General features: G+C 40.6%; 1 protein-coding gene across 5 annotated transcripts in view; it reads left to right on the forward strand.

The window, feature by feature from the left end:
• The window catches only part of LOC126253367 (protein melted), a 253424-nt gene that overhangs the window by 162047 nt on the left and 66138 nt on the right, over positions 1–25239 (forward strand). For 4 of the 5 annotated variants that reach the window (XM_049954643.1, XM_049954641.1, XM_049954642.1 and 1 more), the window contains one exon: positions 18753–18892. In XM_049954643.1, the coding sequence (XP_049810600.1) occupies positions 18753–18892 (140 nt within the window). Of the gene's footprint in view, positions 1–18752; positions 18893–19005; positions 19348–25239 lie in introns of those variants that run through there. The other variant, XM_049954645.1, reaches the window with a different exon arrangement.

The raw sequence follows: 25239 nt of genomic DNA on the forward strand, positions 1-25239 counted from the left end.
ACTTTGACTTCAGGTTTATTTAGTACATGTTGTTTCAGAACTGATGGATCTCTTATATCCAAGGGACTGTTTCCTCTCCACCATCAAACAGTCTCTTTTCTTCTTTAGTGTGTCGGTATTTGTTTCTGTTAAGTTCCCATTATATTTTGCGTAATTGTATCAAGTATGAAGCATGCAAATGGCGCATCCCTTGCTCCACTCACAGTACCAAACACAACGACAATCTCACTTGTTCTATATTTACTGTGACAACACAAAGAGGGTAGTACACTGACCTTCAGATGATGCTAGTGCCACCACACATAGTTTTACAGATAAATGGTACTGACAGCTATTCAAAGATGTACAACATTATATTTTAAGCATGTTTCCTATCAGTTTTAACAGTTCAAGCTTGGGGTCCTTCTGTAGTGAATTATTATATAAGAAGGATTTCCTAACTATCTTTGTGTCCAGATATCTCACATAGGCAAAATGTCATCTGGGTAGAGAGTCATGATTAGGGTTTGAGAAAGGTCCAGAATGTGTATTATGAAGACTGGGGGAGTAATGTAAAGTTATCCTAGTAGATGACAGTGATATTATGGAAAGGATATATTGCTGCCCACCATAAAGAGGAGATGTTGAGTCACGGACAGGCACAACAAAGATATTACTATACATGTGAGCTTTTGACCAAAAAGCCTTCCTCTAATGTAGAATACACACAACATTCACGCAAGCACAACTCACACATCAATACTATCTCTTGCCTCTTGAGCGGCCAGAATGAGTGTTTCCTGATATTGTCGTTATTCCATCCTGGGTTATTCATTGTATGGTAGACGAAGGATAGATATTGGGAAGTGGGAAATACTGATTGTACATCAACACTTCTCTGTAAGGAATAATATCTGTGTTGTAGTGGTGTGTTATTATGTCATGTATAGTCCAGGGACTTTTTGAAATTGGGAGGTCATGGTACCCATTTTGGTGTTCTGGCTTCCAGATTGATCTGACCACTATTCTTCGAAGAGATTTTCTTGTGCACGAGCTTGTATTGAAAGATTCCAGAACATTTATAGTATATTTCTTGAAACTGTCTGCTTACAATATACAGGGTGTTACAAAAAGGTACGGCCAAACTTTCAGGAAACATTCCTCACACACAAATAAAGAAAAGATGTTATGTGGACATGTGTCCAGAAACGCTTAATTTCCATGTTAGAGCTCATTTTAGTTTCGTCAGTATGTACTGTACTTCCTCGATTCACCGCCAGTTGGCCCAATTGAAGGAAGGTAATGTTGACTTCGGTGCTTGTGTTGACATGCGACTCATTGCTCTACAGTACTAGCATCAAGCACATCAGCATGTTGCATAAACAGGTTAGTGTTCATCACGAACGTGGTTTTGCAGTCAGTGCAATGTTTACAAATGCGGAGTTGGCAGATGCCCATTTGATGTATGGATTAGCACGGGGCAATAGCCGTGGTGCGATACGTTTGTATCGAGACAGATTTCCAGAACGAAGGTGTCCCGACAGGAAGACGTTCGAAGCAATTGATCGGCGTCTTAGGGAGCACGGAACATTCCAGCCTATGACTCGCGACTGGGGAAGACCTAGAACGACGAGGACACCTGCAATGGACAAGGCAATTCTTCGTGCAGTTGACGATAACCCTAATGCCAGCGTCAGAGAAGTTGCTGCTGTACAAGATAACGTTGACCACGTCACTGTATGGAGAGTGCTATGGGAGAACCATTTATTTCCGTACCATGTACAGCATGTGCAGGCACTATCAGCAACTGATTGGCCTCCACGGATACACTTCTGCGAATGGTTCATCCAACAATGTGTCAATCCTCATTTCAGTGCAAATGTTCTTTTTACAGATGAGGCTTCATTCCAACGTTATCAAATTGTAAATTTTCACAATCAACATGTGTGGGCTGATGAGAATCCGGACGCAATTGTGCAATCACGTCATAAACACAGATTTTCTGTGAATGTTTGGGCAGGCATTGTTGGTAATCGTCTTGATTGGGCCCCATGTTCTTCCACCTACGCTCAATGGAGCATGTTATCATGATTTCATACGGGATACTCTACCTGTGCTGCTAGAACATGTGCGTTTACAAGTATGACACAACATGTGGTTCATGCACGTTGGAGCTCCTGCACATTTCAGTCTAAGTGTTCGTACGCTTCTCAACAACAGATTCAGTGACCGATGGATTGGTAGAGGCGGACCAATTCCATGGCCTCCACGCTCTCCGACCTCAACCCTCTTGACTTTCATTTATGGGGGCATTTGAAAGCTCTTGTCTACGCAACCCCGGTACCAAATGTAGAGACTCTTCGTGCTCGTATTGTGGGCGGCTGTGATACAATACGCCATTCTCCAGGGCTGCATCAGCGCATCAGGGATTCCATGCGATGGAGGGTGGATGCATGTATCCTCGCTAACAGAGGGCATTTTGAACATTTCCTGTAACAAAGTGTTTGAAGTCATGCTGGTACGTTCTGTTGCTGTGTGTTTCCATTCCATGATTAATGTGATTTCAAGAGAAGTAATAAAATGAGCTCTAACATGGAAAGTAAGCGTTTCCGGACACATGTCCACATAACATATTTTCTTTCTTTGTGTGTGAGGAATGTTTCCTGAAAGTTTGGCCGTACCTTTTTGTAACACCCTGTATACATTGACCATGAAGATCGAGGCTGTGAGGAACAGAATATGTAACTCCAAACGGTCATTAACATAAATGTACTTTGACGTGTTGGTGGGCTTGGCGTAGGCAAGAGAGTTTATCTCACTTCTTGGTTACCTTCCACTCAGAACCTATAGATTCATTCATTGTTTCCATCAGGAGTCCTGCATTACCATTATTTTTTCTAATTCCCCCCCCCCCCCCCTCTCTCTCTCTCTCTCTCTCTTTAAATCCCAGGACTTAATGTATGATATACTACCTATGTTTGTTCAACAGTTCCATTTTTGCTGTTACCAAAGTGTAATCACCCTTGGTTTTGTGTTGCCAGTTCTTACTTAATCTGGAAACTGTGTATAATTTGCTCCTATGAAGCCACCACTTTGCTGAAACACAAACTATGACTACTTCCTCAGTAGAAGAGATGCGTTTCACAGCAGTGACGATGAACAAGTGCTTATAGATTTTAAGGTATGCGCTTTGGGGACCATGTTTACTGAAAATTTTTTCTTGTTTGGGTCCATACTACTCTCTCTCAAAATATGGAAAGCAAAGAACTTTCAGTAGAAGAGATTTGTTTCACAGTATCAAAGATGGTAATATTGACCATTGCTCCTGGGACACCTACTGGGTGTCCCATTTATCTTGACCACCCTAAATAACTGTTTGTCCAGATGCAAATTACAAAATGTTTCAAGCAAATGTTCTTTAGCCATCAGGGGGACATCAGTCAGCATGATTGCCTTCATTGTAGCTTTGTTTTTTACGAAGATATGAACAGTGATGTGACTTTTTTTAAATGGCACCCTATATATTTTTTAAATTCATTTCCTCGCCTAAAGACCTATTCAGAAATGTATCACAGTATACCATTCACTGAAACACAATGTTTTACATAACACAACATTGATGTTGACACTCCCAGCGCATAGTGCAGGTACTCAGGGTAGTGGACCACATCCATGTGCTGACGTTGACAGAGGACAAACGTAAACACAAGTAGAATGCACACCCGTCATTCTGTCAACCATCATCAGTTGAAGAGTTGTATGAGTAGAATGTACACTAACAAAGAGAAGATAGAAATGCTACTCATCTATGGGGAATGTAAGTTAGGGGAACAGTAATTGCAATACTGTCTTCTTATGTACGAGTACATTTAGTACAGTAGTTTAGTTCTTTTAAATACTGTTGTGGAGAGTAGGCATACGGTAAAGGCTGTCCTTTCTACATCGACGTAACGTTTCTTTTATTGTTTTTGTTAAAGCTAGGCGAATTGCTAAACAGGCAGTGGAACTGTATAGAAAGTGATATCCTGACAAGAACCCATCTTCCCGATGGATGTTTTCTCATCTTGTTGCGACACTTCAGGAAACGGGAAGTTTAAACCCACAACAGTGCAATCATTGTAGCATTCGCACAGACAAAGCTGCAGAAGTTACTGTTCTCGCTTCCATTGCTATGAATCCACATGTGAGCACACGACAGCTTGAACATGAGATTGGCATTCCTAAAATCAGTGTACATCGTATTCTTCCATGTCACTGGTTCCAACCTTACCATGTACACCTACATCAACAATTGTATGGGAATGATTTCCAGAATCGTGTACAGTTCTGTCAGTGGGCACAGCAGCAAATCCTCGCCAACCCGAACTACTTCTCCGATGTTCTACTTACCAATGAATGTTCCTTCTCAAACAAAGGACACATAAATACAAGGAACATGCAGTGTTGGTCCAGTGACAACCCACGATGGCTTAGATAGGTGGAACATCAACATCAACGTCAATGGAGTTGTAACGTCTGGTGGGGGATGCCTGGTACTACAATTATTGGCCCTTATTTCATAAATGGTAGTCTAAACGGCACAGTGTATGCCAACTTCCTCACATGAATTCTTCCTCCTCTCTGGATGAAGTGCCGCTAAGAACCAGAATGCTTATGGGGTATCAACACGGATGTCCACCATATAATGCCTTGCATACATGCGGTGATCTGAACTCAAGGTACCCTGCCAGATGGATTGGTCGAGGAGGAACAGTTACTTGGCCTGCTAGATCTCCTTATTTAAATCCTCTGGACTTTTTTCTTTGGGGATGCATTAAAGATGTTGTCTATTGCGATTTTTCAACACTCTAGAGGCCTTGCAGGAACATATCGTGCTTGCTTGTAATTCTCTTCAGCAGGCAACACTGGAAGCAGAAGTAATTCATTCATTCAACGAGTGCACTACTGTATCGGTGTCCAGGGTCACTACTTTGAGCAGCTTGGAACGTTCTACTCCTGGGCAGTAGTACAGGAGAGTCAAAGTCAATTTTGTGTTATGTTTTTACTCGGTTTTCATTTGTTTTCTAACAACTCCAGCAAGTGGACGAGTTTGTGATCTCGGTCTCAAAGTCAGTGCTGTGTTATCAGGGTGTATGCGACCCAGGACAACAGGGAGACCTGGGAAAAATGTGGAAATTTTTTCATCTGGAGAAAACCAGGAAAAACCCGGGATTTTTTAAAATTCTGGGAATTTTTCATTGTTTTTGTTTTCAGTTAAATTTTTATAATTTTGTCTGGTAAGAACCGATACTTTAACAAAGTATATTACTGTATCCCACTATTGCAGAATAATACTACAGCAATAAAACATGAATGAGACAAAAAAAATGAAAATAAAACTTAATTGCAAAGGAAATGGTCCATATACAACAACAAAATACAGTGCTCGTACATGTGTCTGCCAACAGCAAAATGTGTCAAAGGCTTTAGGAAGGCTGTGCAATGCTTCATAACAACAAAGTGCCTCCGACGAGCGTAACATCACACCTTTTTACATTAGGTTCATTTTAGCAGTACCGAGCGGGTTCATGTGCAGTTGAGTCACATATGAGTAGTACCTTCGCCTGTTTCTGGCTACAGAAATGTGGCTGTTCTCTGTGTAAGCAGCTAAATGTTACCAGGAAAAAATTTACTGGCGCGCCCAAGCTGCCAGATTCACACATGTGCAGCAGCCCTGGATCTAGGAGAGGAGAGCAGGGCACCAAATTCATATTCTTGAGAAGGGGAAAAAATCTTGTTTCACAAAGCACCTAGCATCCAGTGCACGTTGGTCTTAATGATTCATATGATTTTGAAACGCATCCCTGTTGGCTTTTGAACATTTTTGAACACATTCTAAGTTGATTCCTAAATGAATCGTAAGTTGATTTGTGAATGCATGCATAGTGTATGTGAAGTCTCTGTCAGGGGAATCCTCGTCATATCTAGAAATAAACTTTCCTGCAAACAACATGGGCTATACGAGCTGAGCAGTGTAAAGCTGAACAGATGAATGCCAATCGCTGTTTATGTGGTTGACTGGTTTTGCGAATGAACAGTGTTCTCGTAATTCCTAGCAAAATCCATAGATTCAGGCTACCAGAGTGGAAATAAACGACTAACAGGAATAACAGGTCAGGAAGATTACGTATTATCTTCTCAGTGTATCCAAGAAAATTATATTTTGACAAACATTTTTGGCCAGCTCGCCATACTAGTAAGGACTAGTTCTACAGTCCCCAGCTAGCAGCCGCCTAAGTTCTATTCTGGAAGTAGTGCAGAAAACGCATGGTACGAACATGTAACAATGCCTAACCAGAGAATAATTGCAGGATAACGAAACCAGTGATTCTGGCAGGGTTAGTGGGGTTAACCGGAGAACAAGTTTGACAGTGGCAGGATTAGTTACAGAATTAATGATGACAAGATTGATTGTTAGGACGAAGGAAGGAAAAGAAACAGGGACATCACCCAAATTATGAAAGAATATGACGATTCCAAATTTATATAAAAATTTCGTACTACTACTTTTTGATCTCATGCTTGAGAAACTGGAGTGTATGAATGAAATGTGAAACTATTTCCTAACATAAAGTTTTTTGCTTGAGGTAGGCCTAATAGGCATTTGATGTTGGTATTTCGTGAATTATATTCTGTCGTGTTATAAAAATGACCATTTGTGACAAAAAAAGTCTGGTTTATTTGGTGTGTGTTACAATTTCTGCAATATTAGGAATGAGTATTTTGTTTTATATAGCAGACAGTGACAAAATAGACATAATTAGCTCGAGAAACCACACCAGTTTTGGGTACTAATTATATTAACAGATTTTTCAGTATTAGACAACGACATTTCGATTTTTCATGTAGCAAAGCGTTTGACGAACTTTGATGAGGTAATAGATTCTTTCGTACAAAGGAAAGCACGCCATGTAAAGTTGTTGCAAGATTAGAGAGAAAAAAATGCTAAGAGCTAAGGATTAAAGAAATGTGTACTGTCTTGGTTGTCTCTTGTCTTTACTGGTTTTATTTTCCTATATTTAATTTTCTGTCACACAAAACAGCAAGTTATTAGCTATCAGGCAATAAAGAGTGCAAATTTTCTGAAGAACTTTCTTTGTCCGAGTTACAAATAATCCCATCCATTCACATTTCAATTCCACAGAGCGAAATAGTGACATGCGATAGAAGTATGCTTTGTGAAGAGGTGTGGCACTACACTTTGGCACACTTAAGACCAAATAACATGTCTTATATTTCCTTGAACACTTAAGTTTTATGTATCAGACTCTTCAGAAACATGTGCACTCCAAAATGAACATATCTAATTTTTTTTTTTTTTTTTTTTTTTTTTTGTAACGTCCTGTCTCAAATGTTCGAGGGATGGGGTGGGGGTGGGGGTGGGGGTGGATGGGTTGGGGGGGGGGGTGGACTATATAGTATTGCCCTGGTTCGGAAATTCAGAAATAATCTTAGATCCGAGACTGATGATGTGCAGAGCAGTGTGAGTTATTGTGGAGAAGTGGGTAGTCTTCACGTGATCCGTGTTTACATTTTGTGATTTGCTGTTTCCTCTTTGTTTACTGCTCTCACAGCAAATGAAAACAAAACAGATTTCTGTGGCCGGGACTATCAAGTGAATTAAAATACATTTATATAATTACGGAAGTCTAAAATATGTTGTTAGTTTCAGGTTTTATTTTATTTCCACCTTTCTGACAGTCAAGCATTAATCGCCTTGCAGAACAATGTAGCTATTTTTGTTGGTTTGCTAAAGAAATTTGGCTTTTATTAATCTTTTCTGCCGAGGCAGTCAATGTATTTGAAATTAAGTGTTTAATTCCACAGTATTGGCTAGTTCCAACTGTTCCCTGCATTTCAAGTGCACGTTTTCATCTTCTAGCACGTATAGCATTATGCCATAAGAAAGAACCAAACATGAGATAATACAGTACTGGTACTCCAAGAAAATTTACATCCTAAAAACCACACTGAAAACCTTAGTATCAGTTAGAGGTCCACTTCATTGGGAATCCACACACATGAATGTGCACTTTAAATATGCACATTTTAGTATGGTTCACGGATTTTCCGATGCTCGTGGAGTATCCTCTGATGCCTTGTTTCTTTTATGACATATTGTAAGATCCTTAAATGTGGACATACAGGCCTCCTACTTCATTGTAGCTGCGAAAGCGCTGTGGCGTCTTGTTATCTGGCGCTCTCTGGCAATTGCTGAAACGAACCTATTTCTAACAGGTTGCGGGAAAATGCTGCAAATGGTGGTTTCAAAAGCGTTACTTTCAAAATAAACCGTGAGAATGTACGGTGAATTTCATAAATCATAGAGCATTTGACTCTCACTTAAAAATCAACTCTTTGATGATGTGCCATTTAGAAGAATTTCGAGCCCAGAAGATCAGTCATTTATGTCATTATTAAAAACTTGACTGGCACATTTGTGTGATATATCTTAAGGTGTAATAGGTGCAGAAAAGATCAACATTATATGTAAAGTTTAGCTTCTCTTGCGGCATATTAACCTAAGAGACCAATATCATATGTGAAAGCTTTCCTTTTCTTGCAGGGAGACTATGTATATTAATTTAAACCATTAACTTTTCCTGTTTGTGGTTCACGCTACTTAACAGTGACGTTGCTATTGGCTAATTACATCACGTGTCCTATGCCCTGAATATCCGCTGTCATCATCTGGCAAGATCACATGACACGAGCTATGACTGGCTTATAAAAGCGCATCACAATCTCGATTTCAATGCTTCGAAAGGTAACATGCAGTGTTTGGTGTAATTTGAATTTGTTCTTTCATAATACGAAAATATGCAGTGTACATGTAGCTGTACATCAAAGATCTTTCCATGATTGATAAGTTTTACAATTCCGAGGGAAAATATAGTGTCACTTAACGTGGAAGAAGTGTGTTTTTGCACAAGAGAAGCATATTTTTAACTGGGAAATAACCGGAATTTTTTTTTCTTGTCCGCATGTACAACAATAACGTTGTGTTTCAGTGAACGGTACACTGTGGTACGTTTTTGAATAGGTCTTTAGGAGAGGAAATGATTACTGAATAAAAAATACTGGGTGCAATTTAAAAAAGTCATACCACTGTTTATATCTTTGTAAAAAAACAAAGCTGCAACGAAGGCAATCATGCTGATTGATGTCCCCCTGATGGCTAAAGAACATTTGCTTGAAACATGTGTAATTTTCATCTGGACAAACAGTTCTTTAGGGTGGTCATGATAAATGGGACACCCTGTCTATTTGCAATGAAATTGACATAAATAATCCACCACAATTTGAGAAGAGTACTGATGCCCATACTTACAACACCAGAAAAAAATGATCTTTTTTACCCATTATTAAAGGTGTCAGTGGCTCAGGGAAAAATTCAATATTCATCAACAAAAATATTTGACGATTTGATTGATAATGTAAAATGTGTGACAGGTAGCGAAGCAAGTTTGAAGTCTTATCTGAAATATTTTCTTCCTGGACAACTGCTTCTACTCCAATGCAAATTTTTATTTAAAAACAGCTGACTAGCTTTTAAAAAAGAAATACATTTAGTTTTAAGTGTAGTTACATGAGTAGTACTGAAAAATATAAGTGTTCGGTAATGTAACAATATTATGAAAAGGAATGTTGCTTCGCACTATATAGTGGAGATACTGAGTCGCAGATAGGCACTAAAAAAAGACTGTCACAATATAAGCTTTGGCCAACAAGGCCTATGTCAAAAATAGACCACACACACACACACACACACACACACACACACACACACACACACACACACACACACAAGACTGCTGCTGTCTCTGGCAGCTGAAGCCACAGTTTTTTTTGTGTGTGTGTGTGTGTGTGTGTGTGTGTGTGTGTGTGTCATCTCGTAACCTGTCGTATTCCACAGCAATCCCGTAAAACAAATCGTTCAAATTATTTATGGAATGTAAAAAGCTAGCTAACCACATTCTTCTACCACTACATAGCAGGCCATAGAAAGTAAATGACAAAGTAACTGTATTTAAGATCGTGTCCAAAACTGTAATGCAAGATTCCTGGCATTGTATCCAACGTCCAATGGCTGGTCATGCAACTGGTTTTTTAAAGTTAGCATAACTTCATCATGTTTATATGCTAATTATTTGGGACTTGGCTAAGTATCCATTTGAATGATTTATTGTTTTTCCGTTCACCATTTATGGTTGTAGATCTGTGAAATCATTCTTAGCAATTGAACATATTGAGAAACTCTTTTATAAACATTTAAAGAAGTGTTTCTTTCCCAACCAAAAATTTTTTGTACCCCTTTCATGATGTTCATTCCTCCACCCAATGTCTTCAGATGCTACATTGTTGTACTGTTCCGTCACAGTGTCAGTCTTCTGGGATTGGTGGGGATAGGGGTAGGGTTACATGGAAGAGATGTGGAGTAGAGAGGGGGGGATAGTGGGGGGGGGGGGGAATAAAAAAGAATAAGAAAAGATTGTGGAACTTATGGTATGTTACCGTACCGTAGGTGCAACCACAATGGAGGGGTATCTGTTGAGAGGCCAGACAAACGTGTGGTTCATGAAGAGGGGCAGCAGCCTGTTACGTAGTTGTAGGGGCAACAGTCTGGATGATTGACTGATCTGGCCTTGTAACACTAACCAAAACAGCCTTGCTGTGCTGGTACTGCGAACGGCTGAAAGCAAGGGGAAACTACAACCGTAATTTTTCCCGAGGGCATGCAGCTTTACTCTATGGTTAAATGATGATGGTGTCCTCTTGGGTAAAATATTCTGGGGGTAAAATAGTCCCCCATTCGGATCTCCGGGCAGGGACTACTCAGGAGGATGTTGTTATCAGGAGAAAGAAAACTGGCGTTTTACGGATCGGAGCGTAGAATGTCAGATCCCTTAATTGGGCAGGTAGGCTAGAAAATTTAAAAAGGGAAAATTAGATATAGTGGGAATTAGTAAAGTTCGGTGGCAGGAGGAACAAGACTTCTGGTCAGGTGAATACAGGGTTATAAATACAAACTCAAATAGGAGTAATGCAGGAGTAGGTTTAATAATGAATAGGAAAATAGGAATGCAGGTAAGCTACTACAAACAGCATTATTGTGGCCAAGATAGGATACGAAGCCCACACCTACCACAGTAGTACAAGTTTATATGCCAACTAGCTCCATAGATGACAAAGAGATTGATGAAATGTATGATGAGATAAAAGAAATTATTCAGATAGTGAAGGCAGACAAAAGTTTAATTGTCATGGGTGACTAGAACTCAATAGTAGGAAAAGGAAGAGAAGGAAACATAGTAGGTTAATATGGATTGGGGGGTAAGAAATGGAAGAGGATGCCATCTGGTAGAATTTTGCAAACAGCATAACTTAATCATAGCTTGGTTCAAGAATGATAAAAGAAGGTTGTATATATGGGAGAATCCTGGAGATATTAGAAGATATCTGATAGATTATATAATGGCAAGACGGAGATTTAGGAACCGGGTTTTAAATTGTAAGACATTTCCAGGGGCAGATGTGGACTCTGACCACAATCTATTGGTTATGAACTGTAGATTAAAACTGAAGAAACAGCAAAAAGGTGGGAATTTAAGGTCCGCAGCTCGTGGTCGTGCAGTAGCGTTCTCGCTTCCCGCGCCCGGGTTCGATTCCTGGCGGGGTTAGGGATTTTCTCTGCCTCGTGATGACTGGGTGTTGTGTGATGTCCTTAGGTTAGTTAGGTTTAAGTAGTTCTAAGTTCTAGGGGACTGATGACCATAGATGTTAAGTCCCATAGCTCAGAGCCATTTGAACCATTTTTTTTGAGAATTTAAGGAGATGGGACCTGGATAAACTGACTAAACCAGAGGTTGTACAGAGTTTCAGGGAGAGCGTAAGGGAACAATTGACAGGAATGGGGGAAAGAAATACAATAGACGAAGAATGGGTATTTCTGAGGGATGAAATAGTGAAGGCAGCAGAGGATCAAGTAGGTAAAAACACGAGGGCTAGTAGAAATCCTTGGGTAACAGAAGAAGTATTGAATTTTATTGATGAAAGGAGAAAATATAAAAATGCAGTAAATGAAGCAGCCAAAAGGAATACAAACGTCTCAAAAATGAGATCGACAGGAAGTGCAAAATGGCTAAGCAGGGATGGCTAGAGGACAAATGTAGGGATGCAGAGGCGCATATCAATAGGGGTAAGATAGATACTGCGTACAGGAAAATCAAAGAGACCTTTGGAGAAAAGAGAACCACTTGCATGAATATCAAGAGCTCAGATGGAAACCCAGTTCTAAGCAAAGAAGGGAAAGCAGAAAGGTGGAAGGAGTATATAGGGGGCCTATACAAGGGCAATGTTCTTGAGGACAATATTATAGAAATGGAAGAGAATGTAGATGAAGGAGATATGATAACTGTGTGAAGAGTTTGACAGAGCACTGAAAGACCTGAGTCGAAACAGGGCCTCGGGAGTAGACAGCATTCCATAGAACTACTGAGAGGCTTGAGAGAGCCAGGCCTAACAAAACTCTACCATCTAGTGAGACAGGCGAAATACCATCAGACTTCAAGAAGAATATAATAATTCCAATCTCAAAGAAAGCAGGTGTTGACAGATGTGAAAATTACCAAACTATCAGTTTAATTTAAGCCACGGCTGCAAAATACTAACACAAATTCTTTACATACGAATGGAAAAACCTGTAGAGGCCGACCTCGGAGAAGATCAGTTTGGATTCCGTAGAAATGTTGGAACACGTGAGGCATTACTGACCCTACGACTTATCTTATAAAATAGAGTTAGGAAAGGCAAACTTACGTTTCTAGCATTTGTAGACTTAAAGAAAGCTTTTGACAATGTTGACTGGAATACTCTCTTTCAAATTCTGAAGGTGGCAGGGGTAAAATACAGGGAGTGAAAGGCTATTTACAATTTGTACAGAAACCAGATGGTTCTAAGAGTCAAGGGGCATGAAAGGGAAGCAGTGGTTGGAAAGGGAGTGAGACAGGGTTGCAGCCTATCCCCGATGTTATTCAGTCTGTATATTGAGCAAGCAGTAAAGGAAACAAAAGAAAAATTCGGAGTAGGAATTAAAATCCATGGAGAAGAAATACAAAACTTTGAGGTTTTACCGATGACATTGTAATTCTGTCAGAGACAGCAAAGACCTGGAAGAGCAGCTGAACGGAATGGACAGTGTCTTGAAAGGAGGATATAAGATGAACATCAACAAAAGCAAAATGAGGATAATGGAATGTAGTCGAATTAAATCAAGTGATGCTGCAGGAATTAGATTAGGAAATGAGACGCTTAAAGTAGTAAATGAGTTTTACTATTTGGGGAGCAAAATAACTGTTGATGGTCGAAGTAGAGAGGATATAAAATGTAGACTGGCAATGGCAAGGAAAGCCTTTACGAAGAAGAGAAATTTGTTAACATCGAGTATAGATTTAAGTGTCAGGAAGTCGTTTCTGAAAGTATTTGTATGGAGTGTAGCCATGTTTGGAAGTGAAAGGTGGACGATAAATAGTTTAGACAAGAAGAGAATAGAAGCTTTCAAAATGTGGTGCTACAGAAGAATGCTGAAGATTAGATGGGTAGATCACATAACTAATGAGGAGATATTGAATAGAATTGGAGAGAAGAGAAATTTGTGATACAACTTGACTAGAAGAAAGGATCGGTTGGTAGGACATATTCTGAGGCATCAAGGTGTCACCAATTTAGTATTGGAGGGCAGCGTGGAGGGTAAAAATCGTAGAGGGAGACCAATAGAGGAATACATTAAACAGATTTAGAAGGATGTAGGTTGCAGTAGGTACTGGGAGATGAAGAAGCTTGCACAGGATAGAGTAGCATAGAGAGCTGCATCAAACCAGTCTCTAGACTGAAGACCAAAACAACAACATGGTATGTTCAAGAGGAATTTGCCAGCAGCAATGCAGAATGGTATTAACTGTGTTTTTCTTACTTGTCACTTCTTTTTCCGTGTGTTTTTGCTTTTAGGAAGCTTTAATTTTCGAGTACTAGTAATAGTGTTCCATAGATTTCGTGATTGTTTTGAATACAGTCCAGAGTCAGTTAGTGCTTATTTTCATTGTTTCCAACAAGAAGTGTCTAGTAACCACAGTTCAGTCAGCTATCAGCCGCCTTTAGTGAATTAGGAGTCTAGTTAAAAGTTGATTACTTAACTCTCTACAGTAAATTGTTGATTTCTTAGGATGGATAGGATGTGTGACTGCTTTGTACGGACGCAGGAGGAGCTGGCCATTGTTTGCGAACAGCTGAACATGCTGATGGCCACAGTCAGCCATCTTCAGGCTACTGGCTCAGAGTGTAGCGGCAGTGGGGAGTCTGGTGCTCACATGGTACACCCCAGGTGTTACATGCTTGACCCATGGTCCCTGCTGTTGAGACATCTTCACAGGTACCGGGTGCGGTTGGGCGACCTTATCCCCAAGGGGAGTGGCGGGTTCAACGGCGTTCGCGTCACGCGAGGTGGAGGGTCAGTGTGGAGGCTGGCCATATGGCATCGCCTGCTCTGCCTGTGAGTGGACATGTCGTCGCTCCTTCAGCAAGGTCCAAGCAGGCACACGGGGGGAGGGGTTTGTTAGTGATTGGGAGCTCCAATATTAGGCAGGTGATGGAGCCCCTTAGGGAAATAGCAGAAAGGTCAGGGAAGAAGGCCAGTGTGCACTCTGTATGCTTGCCGGGGGGCCTCATCCGAGATGTGGAGGAGGCACTGCCGGCGACGATAGAGAGCACTGGGTGCACCCGACTGCAAATTGTTGCTCATGTCGGCACCAATGACTCCTGCCGTCTGGGTTCAGAGGTCATCCTCATTTCAAACAGGTGGTTGGCGGAGTTGGTGAAGGCGGAAAGCCTTGCTCATGGGGTGGAATCTCAGTTAACTATTTGTAGTGTCGTTCCCAGAACTGAGATCGCGGTCCTCTGATTTGGAGCCGAGTGGAAGGCTTAAGTCAGAGGCTCAGATGCTTCTGCGGAGATCTGGGGTGCAAATTTCTCAACCTCCGCTATCAGATGGAGAAATGTAGGGTCCCCCTGAATAGGTCAGACGTGCACTACATGCAGGAAGCGGCTACAAGGGTAGCGGAGTACGTGTGGAGTGCACATGTGGGTTTTTTTAGGTTAGGGAATTCCCTCCCTAGGCCCGACAAGACACCTCCTGAGATGTGACAAGGTAGCAGTAGGCAAAATGCAACAGGGAATGACAATATTAATGTGGTGATAGCAAACTGCAGGAGCGTCTATAGAAAAGTCCCAGAACTGCTCTCATTAATAAATAGTGATAATACCCACATGGCATTAGGGACGGAAAGTTGGCTGAAACCAGATGTAAATAGTAATGAAATTCTAAACTCAGATTGGAATGTATACCGCAGAGACAGGCTGGACAGTGAAGGGGGAGGCGTGATTATAGTGATAAAAAGTGCAGTAGCATCGAAGGAAATTGACTGAGATCCGAAATGTGAAATAATTTGGGTGAAGATCACAGTTAAAGCAGGCTCAGACATGGTAATTGGATGTCTCTATAGGCCCCCAGGCTCAGCCGCTGTTGTGGCAGAACACCTGAAGGAAAATTTGGAGAATATTTCGAGTAGATTTCCCGACCGTGTTACAGTTTTGGGTGGAGATTTTAATTTACCAGATATAGACTGGGAGAGACAAACGTTCATAACGGGTGGCAAGGACAAAGACCCCAGTGAAATTTTTTTAAGTGCTTTATCTGAAAACTACCTTGAGCAGTTTAACAGGGAACTGACTCGTGGCAATAACATATTAGACCTTCTGGTGACAAACAGACCTGAATTAAACAGACCTGAATTATTTGAAACATTTAACGCAGAACAGGGAATCAGTGATTATAAAGCTGTTACAGCATCAGTGATTTCAGCTGTAAATAGAAATATTAAGAAAGGTAGGAGAATTTTTCTGTTCAGCTAAAGTGACAAAGAGCAGATTTCAGAGTACTTGACGGCTCAACACAAAAGTTTTATCCCATGTAGAGATAGTGTTGAGAATCAGTGGACAAAGTTCAAAACCATCGTACAATATGCATTAGATGAGTATGTGCCAAGCAAGATCATAAGATATGGAAAAGAGCCACCGTGGTACAACAACTGAGTTAGAAAACTGCTACGGAAGCAAAGGGAGCTTCACAGCAAACATAAACATAGCTAAAGCCTTGCAGACAAACAAAAATTATACGAGGCGAAATGTAGTGTGAGGAGGGCTATGCGAGAGGCGTTCAACGAATTCGAAAGTAAAGTTCTATGTACTGACTTGGCAGAAAATTCTAAGAAATTTTGGTCTTATGTCAAAGTGGTAGGTGGATCAAAACAAAATGACCAGACACTTTGTGACCAAAATGGTACTGAAAAAGAGGATGACAGACTAATGGCCGAAATACTAAATGTCTTTTTCCAAAGCTGTTTCACAGAGGTAGACTGCACTGTAGTTCCTTCTCTAGATTGTCGCACAGATGACAAAATGGTAGCTATCAAAATAGATGACAGAGGGTTAGAAAAACAATTAAAATCACTCAGAAGAGGAAAGGCTGCTGGACCTGATGGGATACCAATTCGATTTCACATAGAGTATGCGAAGGAACTTGCCCCCTTCTTGCAGCAGTGAACCGTAGGTCTCTAGAAGAGCATAGCGTTCCAAAAGATTGAAAAAGGGCACATGTTATCCCCGTTTTCAAGAAGGGACGTCAAACAAATGTGCAGAATTATAGACCTATATCTGTAATGTCGATCAGTTGTAGAATTTTGTAACACGTATTATGTTCGAGTGTAATGACTTTTTCGGAGACTAGTAATCTACACTGTAGGAATCAGCATGGGTTTCGAAAAAGACGATCGTGTGAAACCCAGCTCGCACTATTCGTCCACAAGACTCAGAGGGCCATAGACACGGGTTCCCAGGTAGATGCCGTGTTTCTTGACTTCCGCAAGTCATTTAATGAACAAAGTAAGAGCATATGGACTATCAGACCAATTGTATGATTGGATTGAAGAGTTCCTAGATAACAGGACGCAGCATGTCATTCTGAATAGAGAGAAGTCTTCTAAAGTAAGAGTGATTTCAGGTGTGCCGCAGGGGAGTGTTGTAGGACCATTACTATTCACAATATATATAAATGACCTTGTGGATAACATTGGAAGTTCACTGAGGCTTTTTGCAGATGATACTGTTGTATATCGAGAGGTTGTAACAATGGAAAATTGTACTGAAATGTAGGAGGATCTGCAACGAATTGACGCATAGCTCAGGGAATGGCAATTGAATCTCGGTGTAGACAAGTGTAATGTGCTGCAATTACGTAGAAAGAAAGATCGTTTATCATTTAGCTACAATATAGCAGGTCAGCAACTGGAAACAGCTAATTCCATAAATTATCTGGGAGTAGGCATTAGGAATGATTTAAAATGGAATGACTTTATAAAATTAATCGTCGGAAAAGCAGATGTCAAACTGAGATTAATTGGAAGCATTCTAAGGAAAAGCCGTCTGAAAACAAAGGAAGTATGTTACAGTACACTTGTAGCCCACTGCTTGAATACTGCTTGGGATCCATACTAGATAGGGTTGATAGAAGAGGTAGAGAAGGTCTGACAGAGAGCAGCGCACTTCATTACAGGATCATTTAGTAATTGCGAAAGTGTTATGGAGATGATAGATAAACTCCAGTGGAAGACTCTGCAAGAGAGACGCTCAGTTGCTCGGTACGGGATTTTGTTGAAGTTTCGAGAACATACCTTCACCGAGGAGTCGAGCAGTATATTGCTCCCTCCTATGTATATTTCATGAAGATATCATGAGGATAAAATCAGAGAGATTAGAGCCCACATAGAGGCATACAGACAATCTTTCTTTCCACGAACAATACGAGACTCCACGAACAATGCGAGACTGGAATAGAAGGGAGAACCGATAGAGGTACTCAAGGTACCCTCCACCACACACCGTCAGGTGGCTTGTGGAGTATGGATGTAGATGGAGATGTAGATGTAGAATGGTGAGGATCAGCATGAGGAGCTGCTGGAGGAAACTGTAGGAAATTAGTGCTGGTGAAGCTGGAGGATCTGGGGTACAAGAGAAAGAAGTAAGGAAAGGAAGGTACAGGTGGAGTTTAGCTGGGATGGAAAATTGTATGAAGAACAGGAAAGGTGGTAGAGGTATGTGAAGGCCATTGGTTGACAAATATCGGAGCCTTGGGAGTTGTTTGGAAAAAACTATATGTTGAGGGAGAATTCCCACTTGGACTATTACTTTTCATTTCACATCTCATTATTCTTTTGTGTATCACAATCACATTTCAGCAGTAGTCAAATGTACAACTCTTACATATGACCACCTCCATGTATGCATTCATAGATTTCCTTTAAGTTCATGAATCTCTTGTGTACAATCACATTTTCATGATATTCGTCTAATGAGGAGTAAGGAACCTAATTATATGAATGATAAGTAATTTGATTTACAGTTTTTATTGACAACTTGACATTATGATAATGCATTGCATATGAAAACAAAATCATACATAAATTGCATTTTTTTTAATAATTAAAATATGTTTCACAGAATGTTACCCTGTAAGGAAGAGAATATAAGCAGACATCAGATAACAATAGATACTTCTCATCACCTCATACTTATATATAAAATGTGTTTAGGTATGACTTAATTTCTTTTACATTCTTTGACAGAGAGGCGAGCTAAAAAGGTGGCAAAATTGCATTTTGCATGTCAAGGACGGGGTGAACATTGTCTGTACAACAGAACATTCTTCACAATGAAGACTAGAAATCCACGTATTTGGATTCATCTTATGTTCTTAGCTCTACAGGTGAGTTATTTATTTATTTATTTTTAATTCTATTAAACAGAAAACTGAACAAATGTATCTAAAATGTAAACCATGGAAATGGAAAATGATCGTATGGCATTGTCGGCTGGAAGGCCCCATTCAGGGGAGTTCAGCCGCCATTTTTAGTTGACGCCACTTCGGCGTCTTGCGAGTCAATGATGATGAAAATTATGAGGAAGGACACACAACACCCAGTCCCCTGCCGGGAATTGAACCCAGGCCCCCTGCGTGGTAGGCGGCAACATTACCACTACACTACGGAGGTGGACATGTGAACCATAATGTTAGGGATGTATATGAGATTCCTAGAAACCAAGGAAGATACGTACACTTTACCATGTTTTGAGAAGATTGAATGTGGAGTGTAGTAAGTGGCTCTCTCTCTCTCTCTCTCTCTCTCTCTCTCTCTCTCTCTCTCTTTGGTTCCATTTAATCTGATGTGTAATGTGGTTTTCACTTTACAGTGCAGTAAGTCTATAAAATTAGTGCATATCATGTGCATTATCTTGGGCTTATGGTTACTTCAAGAGAGTTCTTATAGGCACACAACTCATCCATACTTCTCCAGTGACTGTAGCCTCAGATCTAATTCTTCAGAGTATAGTATTGTGTACACATTTTTGTTAGTTCTACCTTTTTGAAAATTATCCTCTGTATTGTGTTTATACATTTTGTTCTGTTTAGTAATGTACCACTTTGGGCATTCCAACTGTTTCAGAGTATTGCCTCTTCCATTTCAAGACAATAAATATTTCAGAAACTGTATTGACTAATTGTGATCAGTCTTTTGGAAATTAAATTCCTTACTGACAGTAACATATGTTTCATCATCATTAAAAGAATGTCCACCCATTGAGTCCTTGTGACAATTGTTTCAGCCCCCTGCATTACTCACAAACTATAGCCAGAACTTTACAGCAAGATGTCTATTGATTTGTCCTCCACAGATGTCACTGAAGGCTCCCTTGTGCTTCACACCTGTTACTAATGTTTGCAGGAATTTAAGTGAACAAGAAGTTATTTCATGGCAGCCCCAGTGAAGCTAGTTCCTGCTAAACCCCAGTACCATATTCAGTTTGTTTGTTATTTTCCTCAAAAAGATGCCCAAAACCATTACATCCTAAAATGTTTAAAGTCTGTATTAGCATCCATATTTATACTTGTGTATCCCAGTGGATTGTCTCGTGTTAACAACAGCAGTGATTCTGCATTACGTAGGCTCGACAAGTTCCTGCTAGCTTTCCGGAGAGATGTGCCACCACATGTCAGACGTGCTGACTTGAAAATTTCATTCACAGGCAAGAATAATTACATAAGGTGCTATATGTGACAGATAATTTCGCATTTTTTACTTGCAGTCAGCATTTTATTGGTGTTCTAAACGCTCCCGAGCAGCCAACTGCATGTAAACAAAATAGCAGTGCCACCAAATGGTGCACAAAGTTATTTATGTCCCACGAAGTAATCCAGAAGTTGCACTAGACAAACAAATAAATTTGAGGAAGCATTTGGTGGCAAATGTACTCCTTAGTTAATTCCTGCATATGAACTCGTCGTACATAGCATATGTCATTTACATCTTTACAATTCTCAGAGTGAACAGTGAACATTTCACATATGGTATCTGAGTCATGTAAAAATGTAGTGAATCAGCTGTACTGCAAAACTTCTTTAATGATAATTTTTCATAAACATGCAATCTTTAATGCAAACAGGGGAAACATGCTGGCCATAATAGCTCCATAAGCATGGTACTCTAATCCTTTTCCTAATTTATACTACTGTGGCTGAGGTAGGGAAAGACTCGGAAGGATAATGTAAAAATTAAAACCCAACATACAGGCATTTATGGGAAGCAGAAAAAACAATATTGTCAATCCAGTAATAAAAGTATTTTCCTTTGCCTGAAGGGTACAGTCACGTGTCATTCTTTTTGCCAAAAGCTGTTCCCAGTAATTAGTGTACTCCATTCAGGCCTAATTTTGCTTTAAACTATTTCAGTTCAAACTATGATGTGGGATAGGAAAAGGCTCCCACTGAAATTTCAAATACTGGTACAAATTTTTGTTGAACCATGTGTTGTTTTATGAAAACTGAACATTATAGCTTTGCAGACCAAAGTACATATATAAGATGAATAATATTTACAGATTTATTTAATACTTATTCATGAATGGCAGTAATTAGCACTTTCAACAGAAAATGACAAAACAGCAATTTCTTACCTTTGTAATGACGAGTTAATATTGAAACCTGCAAGCAGATGAGCCTCAATAACAGTGTGTTGTGACATTTCAGTAGGAACTGAAGAAATATATTTTCATTGCAAAGCTACAGAAAAAATTTGAAGTGCGTCCTTTTATTAAAAGTGTATCAAATTCCTGCAGTAGCAACAATTTGTTGGACCAAATTACACTGCTTATTTCTTAGCGTCAGCATTTGACCTAGTAAGTGAAGTTTTAGTGGCATTGATTTACTATTGAAAAATACATTCAAATCTTTAATAAAAATGTGGGGTCTCACAGAGAAAAAAATCGTCAGAAATAGTCATGATCAAGACAGAAAGAACCTTTCACACATTCAACAGAACCAACAGCAATTGTCATTAAATGAAGAGGTACATTCTCAAGCTATAACACTGGGCAACAAAAAAAGATTTTTTTAAAAAAGTCTAGGGTTTTCCCGCTGAATTAGACTAATTTTGATGCCCTGAGTCCGAAAATGACCTTGGTTTTGTTCTATCAGGTCAGGATTTTTTGCTACAGAAATTTTTAAAAATCGATTTTTCGTAAAAAAACAAATTTCTTTGTATCATCTGCTGAGAAACCCCGGAAGATTTTTTCCGTTTTCCTCAAGAAATAAAAGTCAACATATGCAAATTCATTAAGTTTTTATTTACTCCATCAAAGTAAATAAGCATATTTATCATAATATTAGTATAACAATGAGCATTACGTGACACAAAAGTTCAGAGTTCACGGCATGAATCGGCGTTTCTTCGATTCCCGTTTGTGAGCAGCTGCTGGGTTGTCTCTCTTCAGCATCCAGCAGTAGTCAGCCATCATGACTGCGTCCCACCTCCCCTGGTACCTATCCTCCATTTGGCGCATGTCCTGATGGAACCTTTCTCCCTGCTCGTCGCTCATTGCCCCAAGGTTTTCAGGAAACTTTTCCATGTGTGAGTACAGGAAGTGCATCTTTATACTCATCAAACACCCGAGCTTTTGAAAGGCCTCTATCATGCTGCTGATGAGTCTGGCGTGGTTTGCTGCCTTCGTGTTCCCCAGGAAGTAGTTCACCACCTGCACAAACGATTTCCACGCGGCGCACTCTAACGTGTTCATGGAGTTTTCGAACTCTGTGTCCTTTATGAGCTGCCGTATCTGTGGCCCATCAAAAATGCCGGCCTTCAGCTTCTCAATGGTCAGTCGCGGAAAGGCTCGGCACAGGTAGTGGAAGCACCTCCCATCCTTGTCCAGAGCACGCGTGAACTGTTTCATTAACCCAAGCTTCATGTGTAGCGGTGGGATCAATATCTTCTCCCGGTCAACAAGAGGTTCGTTTATGATGTTTCTCGCACCAGGTACTAACTGCTCTCGTGGCGGCCACACTTTCTTTACATAGTGCTGGGCTCTGTCTCGACTGTCCCACATACATATAAAGCATGGGTATTTCGTGAACCCGGACTGCTGACCAATTAGAAAGTTCACCATCTTGAAGTCGACGCAGATGATCCATTGGTGCTGCTCATATTGGATTTTGTCGAGCACGTACTTCACTGCTTCATATTTCTCTACGAGAGTTGTGGAGTGAGCAAGAGGGATTGAGGCGAACTCGTTCCCGTTGTGGAGGAGCACACACTTCAAAGAGCGCTTGCAGCTGTCAATAAAGAGTCGCCAATCTCTCGGATCGTATGTAGGAGCCCCGAGTTTAACAAGAAGACCGGCGACATCTCGGCAGTACACTAGGTCTTCCTCCTGGCAGAAGTAGCCCATGTAGTCCTCATGCCTTCTACGAAAGAAAGTGATACGCGCGTCCTCGCCAAGTAGATTTTTCTCTTTGAGTCTGGAGGCCAACAGCTCGGATGAAGTCTTCGACAAGCTGAGATCCCGAACAAGATCATTAAGCTCACATTGTGAAAAGAGCTGCCGACCATCTTGTGCTTCATACTCCTCGTCTGCTATATATCCTCCCTCGTCTGCAGTGGTGGCCTCGTCGTCGATGTTAGGAAGCTCTGTGAACGCTGGTACAGGAATTTCTTCGCAGTGAGCAACTGGACGGCGGGCAGATGGAAGGTCGGGGTACTGGAGGCTGTGCCGATTCTTCCGGTTGATGCCAGTAGTATTGATGGCGCAGAAGTAACAATCCGATGCATGGTCAAAGGGCTCCCTCCAAACCATCGGAATCCCAAACTTCAGTGAAGTTTTCGTGCCCTTCGCCCACCGCCGGAGGTATTCCACGCACTTCTTGCAGACCGTGTGCGGTGCCCAGGGCTTATCTTGGTCACCCAGCTTGACTTGAAAGTAAGCCTGGTAGGCCTTCTTCACAAATCCAGTGATGTTCTTCCTGTCCACTGAAAGCGTGTATTCTCCGCAGATGTAGCAGAAAACGTCTGGATTATTCATGCATGAACGTCGCGCAGAAGCCATATCAATCTGAAATAGTAATAGAAATATGCAGTTGACTGTCAGACAATAAAAATTAGAATAAATTTTATACTATAGTAAGAAAAAAAGGCATCTATTGGAATGATTAACTGTTACAATCTTAAAGGCTTCTTTTGTTTTCATATGTCCTGAATAATCCCCTTAAAACCCCTAATATTAGCATATTGAAGCCTATAAAAAGGCTTACATTTCAGGGAAAAATGGTCATGTAGGCCTATGGCTGTATCTCAAAAAGTTGACCTGATAGAGCAAAATCAATGTGATATTCGGACTCAGAACACCAAAATTAGTCTAAATCAGCTGAGAAACCCATGACGTTTTTTTGGTTGTTGCCCAGTGTAATAGTTTATAACTGTACAGGGTGTACATAAAGTCTGGGAACACTCTCAATTATTTATTGCACAAGAACGAAACATTGTAAAGATGCATAAATATTGCATTTTGCAGAGAAACTCTGAGAGTTTTTTAACAAACATTCGATATGCAAACCATGAGTGACCTGGCTGACATCAATACAGTAATCGAATTTTTGCCATATCCGTTCCAGCATGGCATCGTCAACAGTGGCAGTCGTTTCCCATATTTTCTCCCAGAACTCTGCCACATCACATGGTAGAGGCGGTACATACACTAGATCTTTAATGTTTCCCAACAGAAAAAAGTCACACGGAATGAGATCTGGTGCTCGAGGAGGCCATCTCATGAAACAGATGTCCTCTCCTGTAGCACGGCGGATCCACTGATGCAGCAGCTCCGTGTTCAGGTACCCATGAACTTCACAATGAAAACGGGGTGGAGCCCCGTTCTGCTGAAAGATGAATGGAGAGTCCCATTGCATTTGGTTCTAAACATCTGTTGAACAGTTGTAGCACACTTGTTTATGCTGAATTCCAACACACAGACAGCTTGCTCCGCACCCGAACTCATCATGTTTGTACCAAACTATGCTGTGGTGGTATACCTGAAAAAAAAAACTTTCAGCGTTTCTCTTCAAAATGACATACGTATGATATCTGTACAATGTATACATCTATATGATGTCAGATGCCTCTGGACTTCCGCTTCGACTGACATCTCTGCCCAAACTCTTTGCCTTTACATATGTCTGCTTGTGTCTGTATATGTGCGGATGGATATGTGCGTGTGTGTGAGTGTATACCTGTCCCTTTTTCCCCCTAAGGTAAGTCTTTCTGCTCCCGGGATTGGAATGACTCCTTACCCTCTCCCTTAAAACCCACATCCTTTCTTCTTTCCCTCTCCTTCCCTCTTTCCTGATGAAGCAACCGTGGGTTGCGAAAGCTTGAATTTTGTGTGTGTGTTTCTGTTTGTTAGTGTCTCTATCAACATACCAATGCTTTCGTTTGGTAAGTTACATCATCTTTGTTTTGTACACACACTAACAAAAACAATCAATTATTGACAGAATTATTTAATTAAAGAGATTTAAAAAATCTATTAACCAAGTGGCAGCAGAACACACACATAAAAGACGGTTTTAATTGGCAAGCTTTTGGAGCCGGTGGCTCCTTCTTCAGACAGAAGTGTTGAAGAGGAAGGAAGAAGTGTGAAGGAAAAGGACTGGAGAGGTCTAGGAAAAGGGTTAGATTTTGGGAAAGTCACCCAAACTGTGGGTCAGGGGATACTTACCGTGTGGGATGA

The sequence above is a fragment of the Schistocerca nitens genome, chromosome 4, assembly GCF_023898315.1.
Source record: "Schistocerca nitens isolate TAMUIC-IGC-003100 chromosome 4, iqSchNite1.1, whole genome shotgun sequence".
Lineage (NCBI taxonomy): Eukaryota > Metazoa > Arthropoda > Insecta > Orthoptera > Acrididae > Schistocerca > Schistocerca nitens.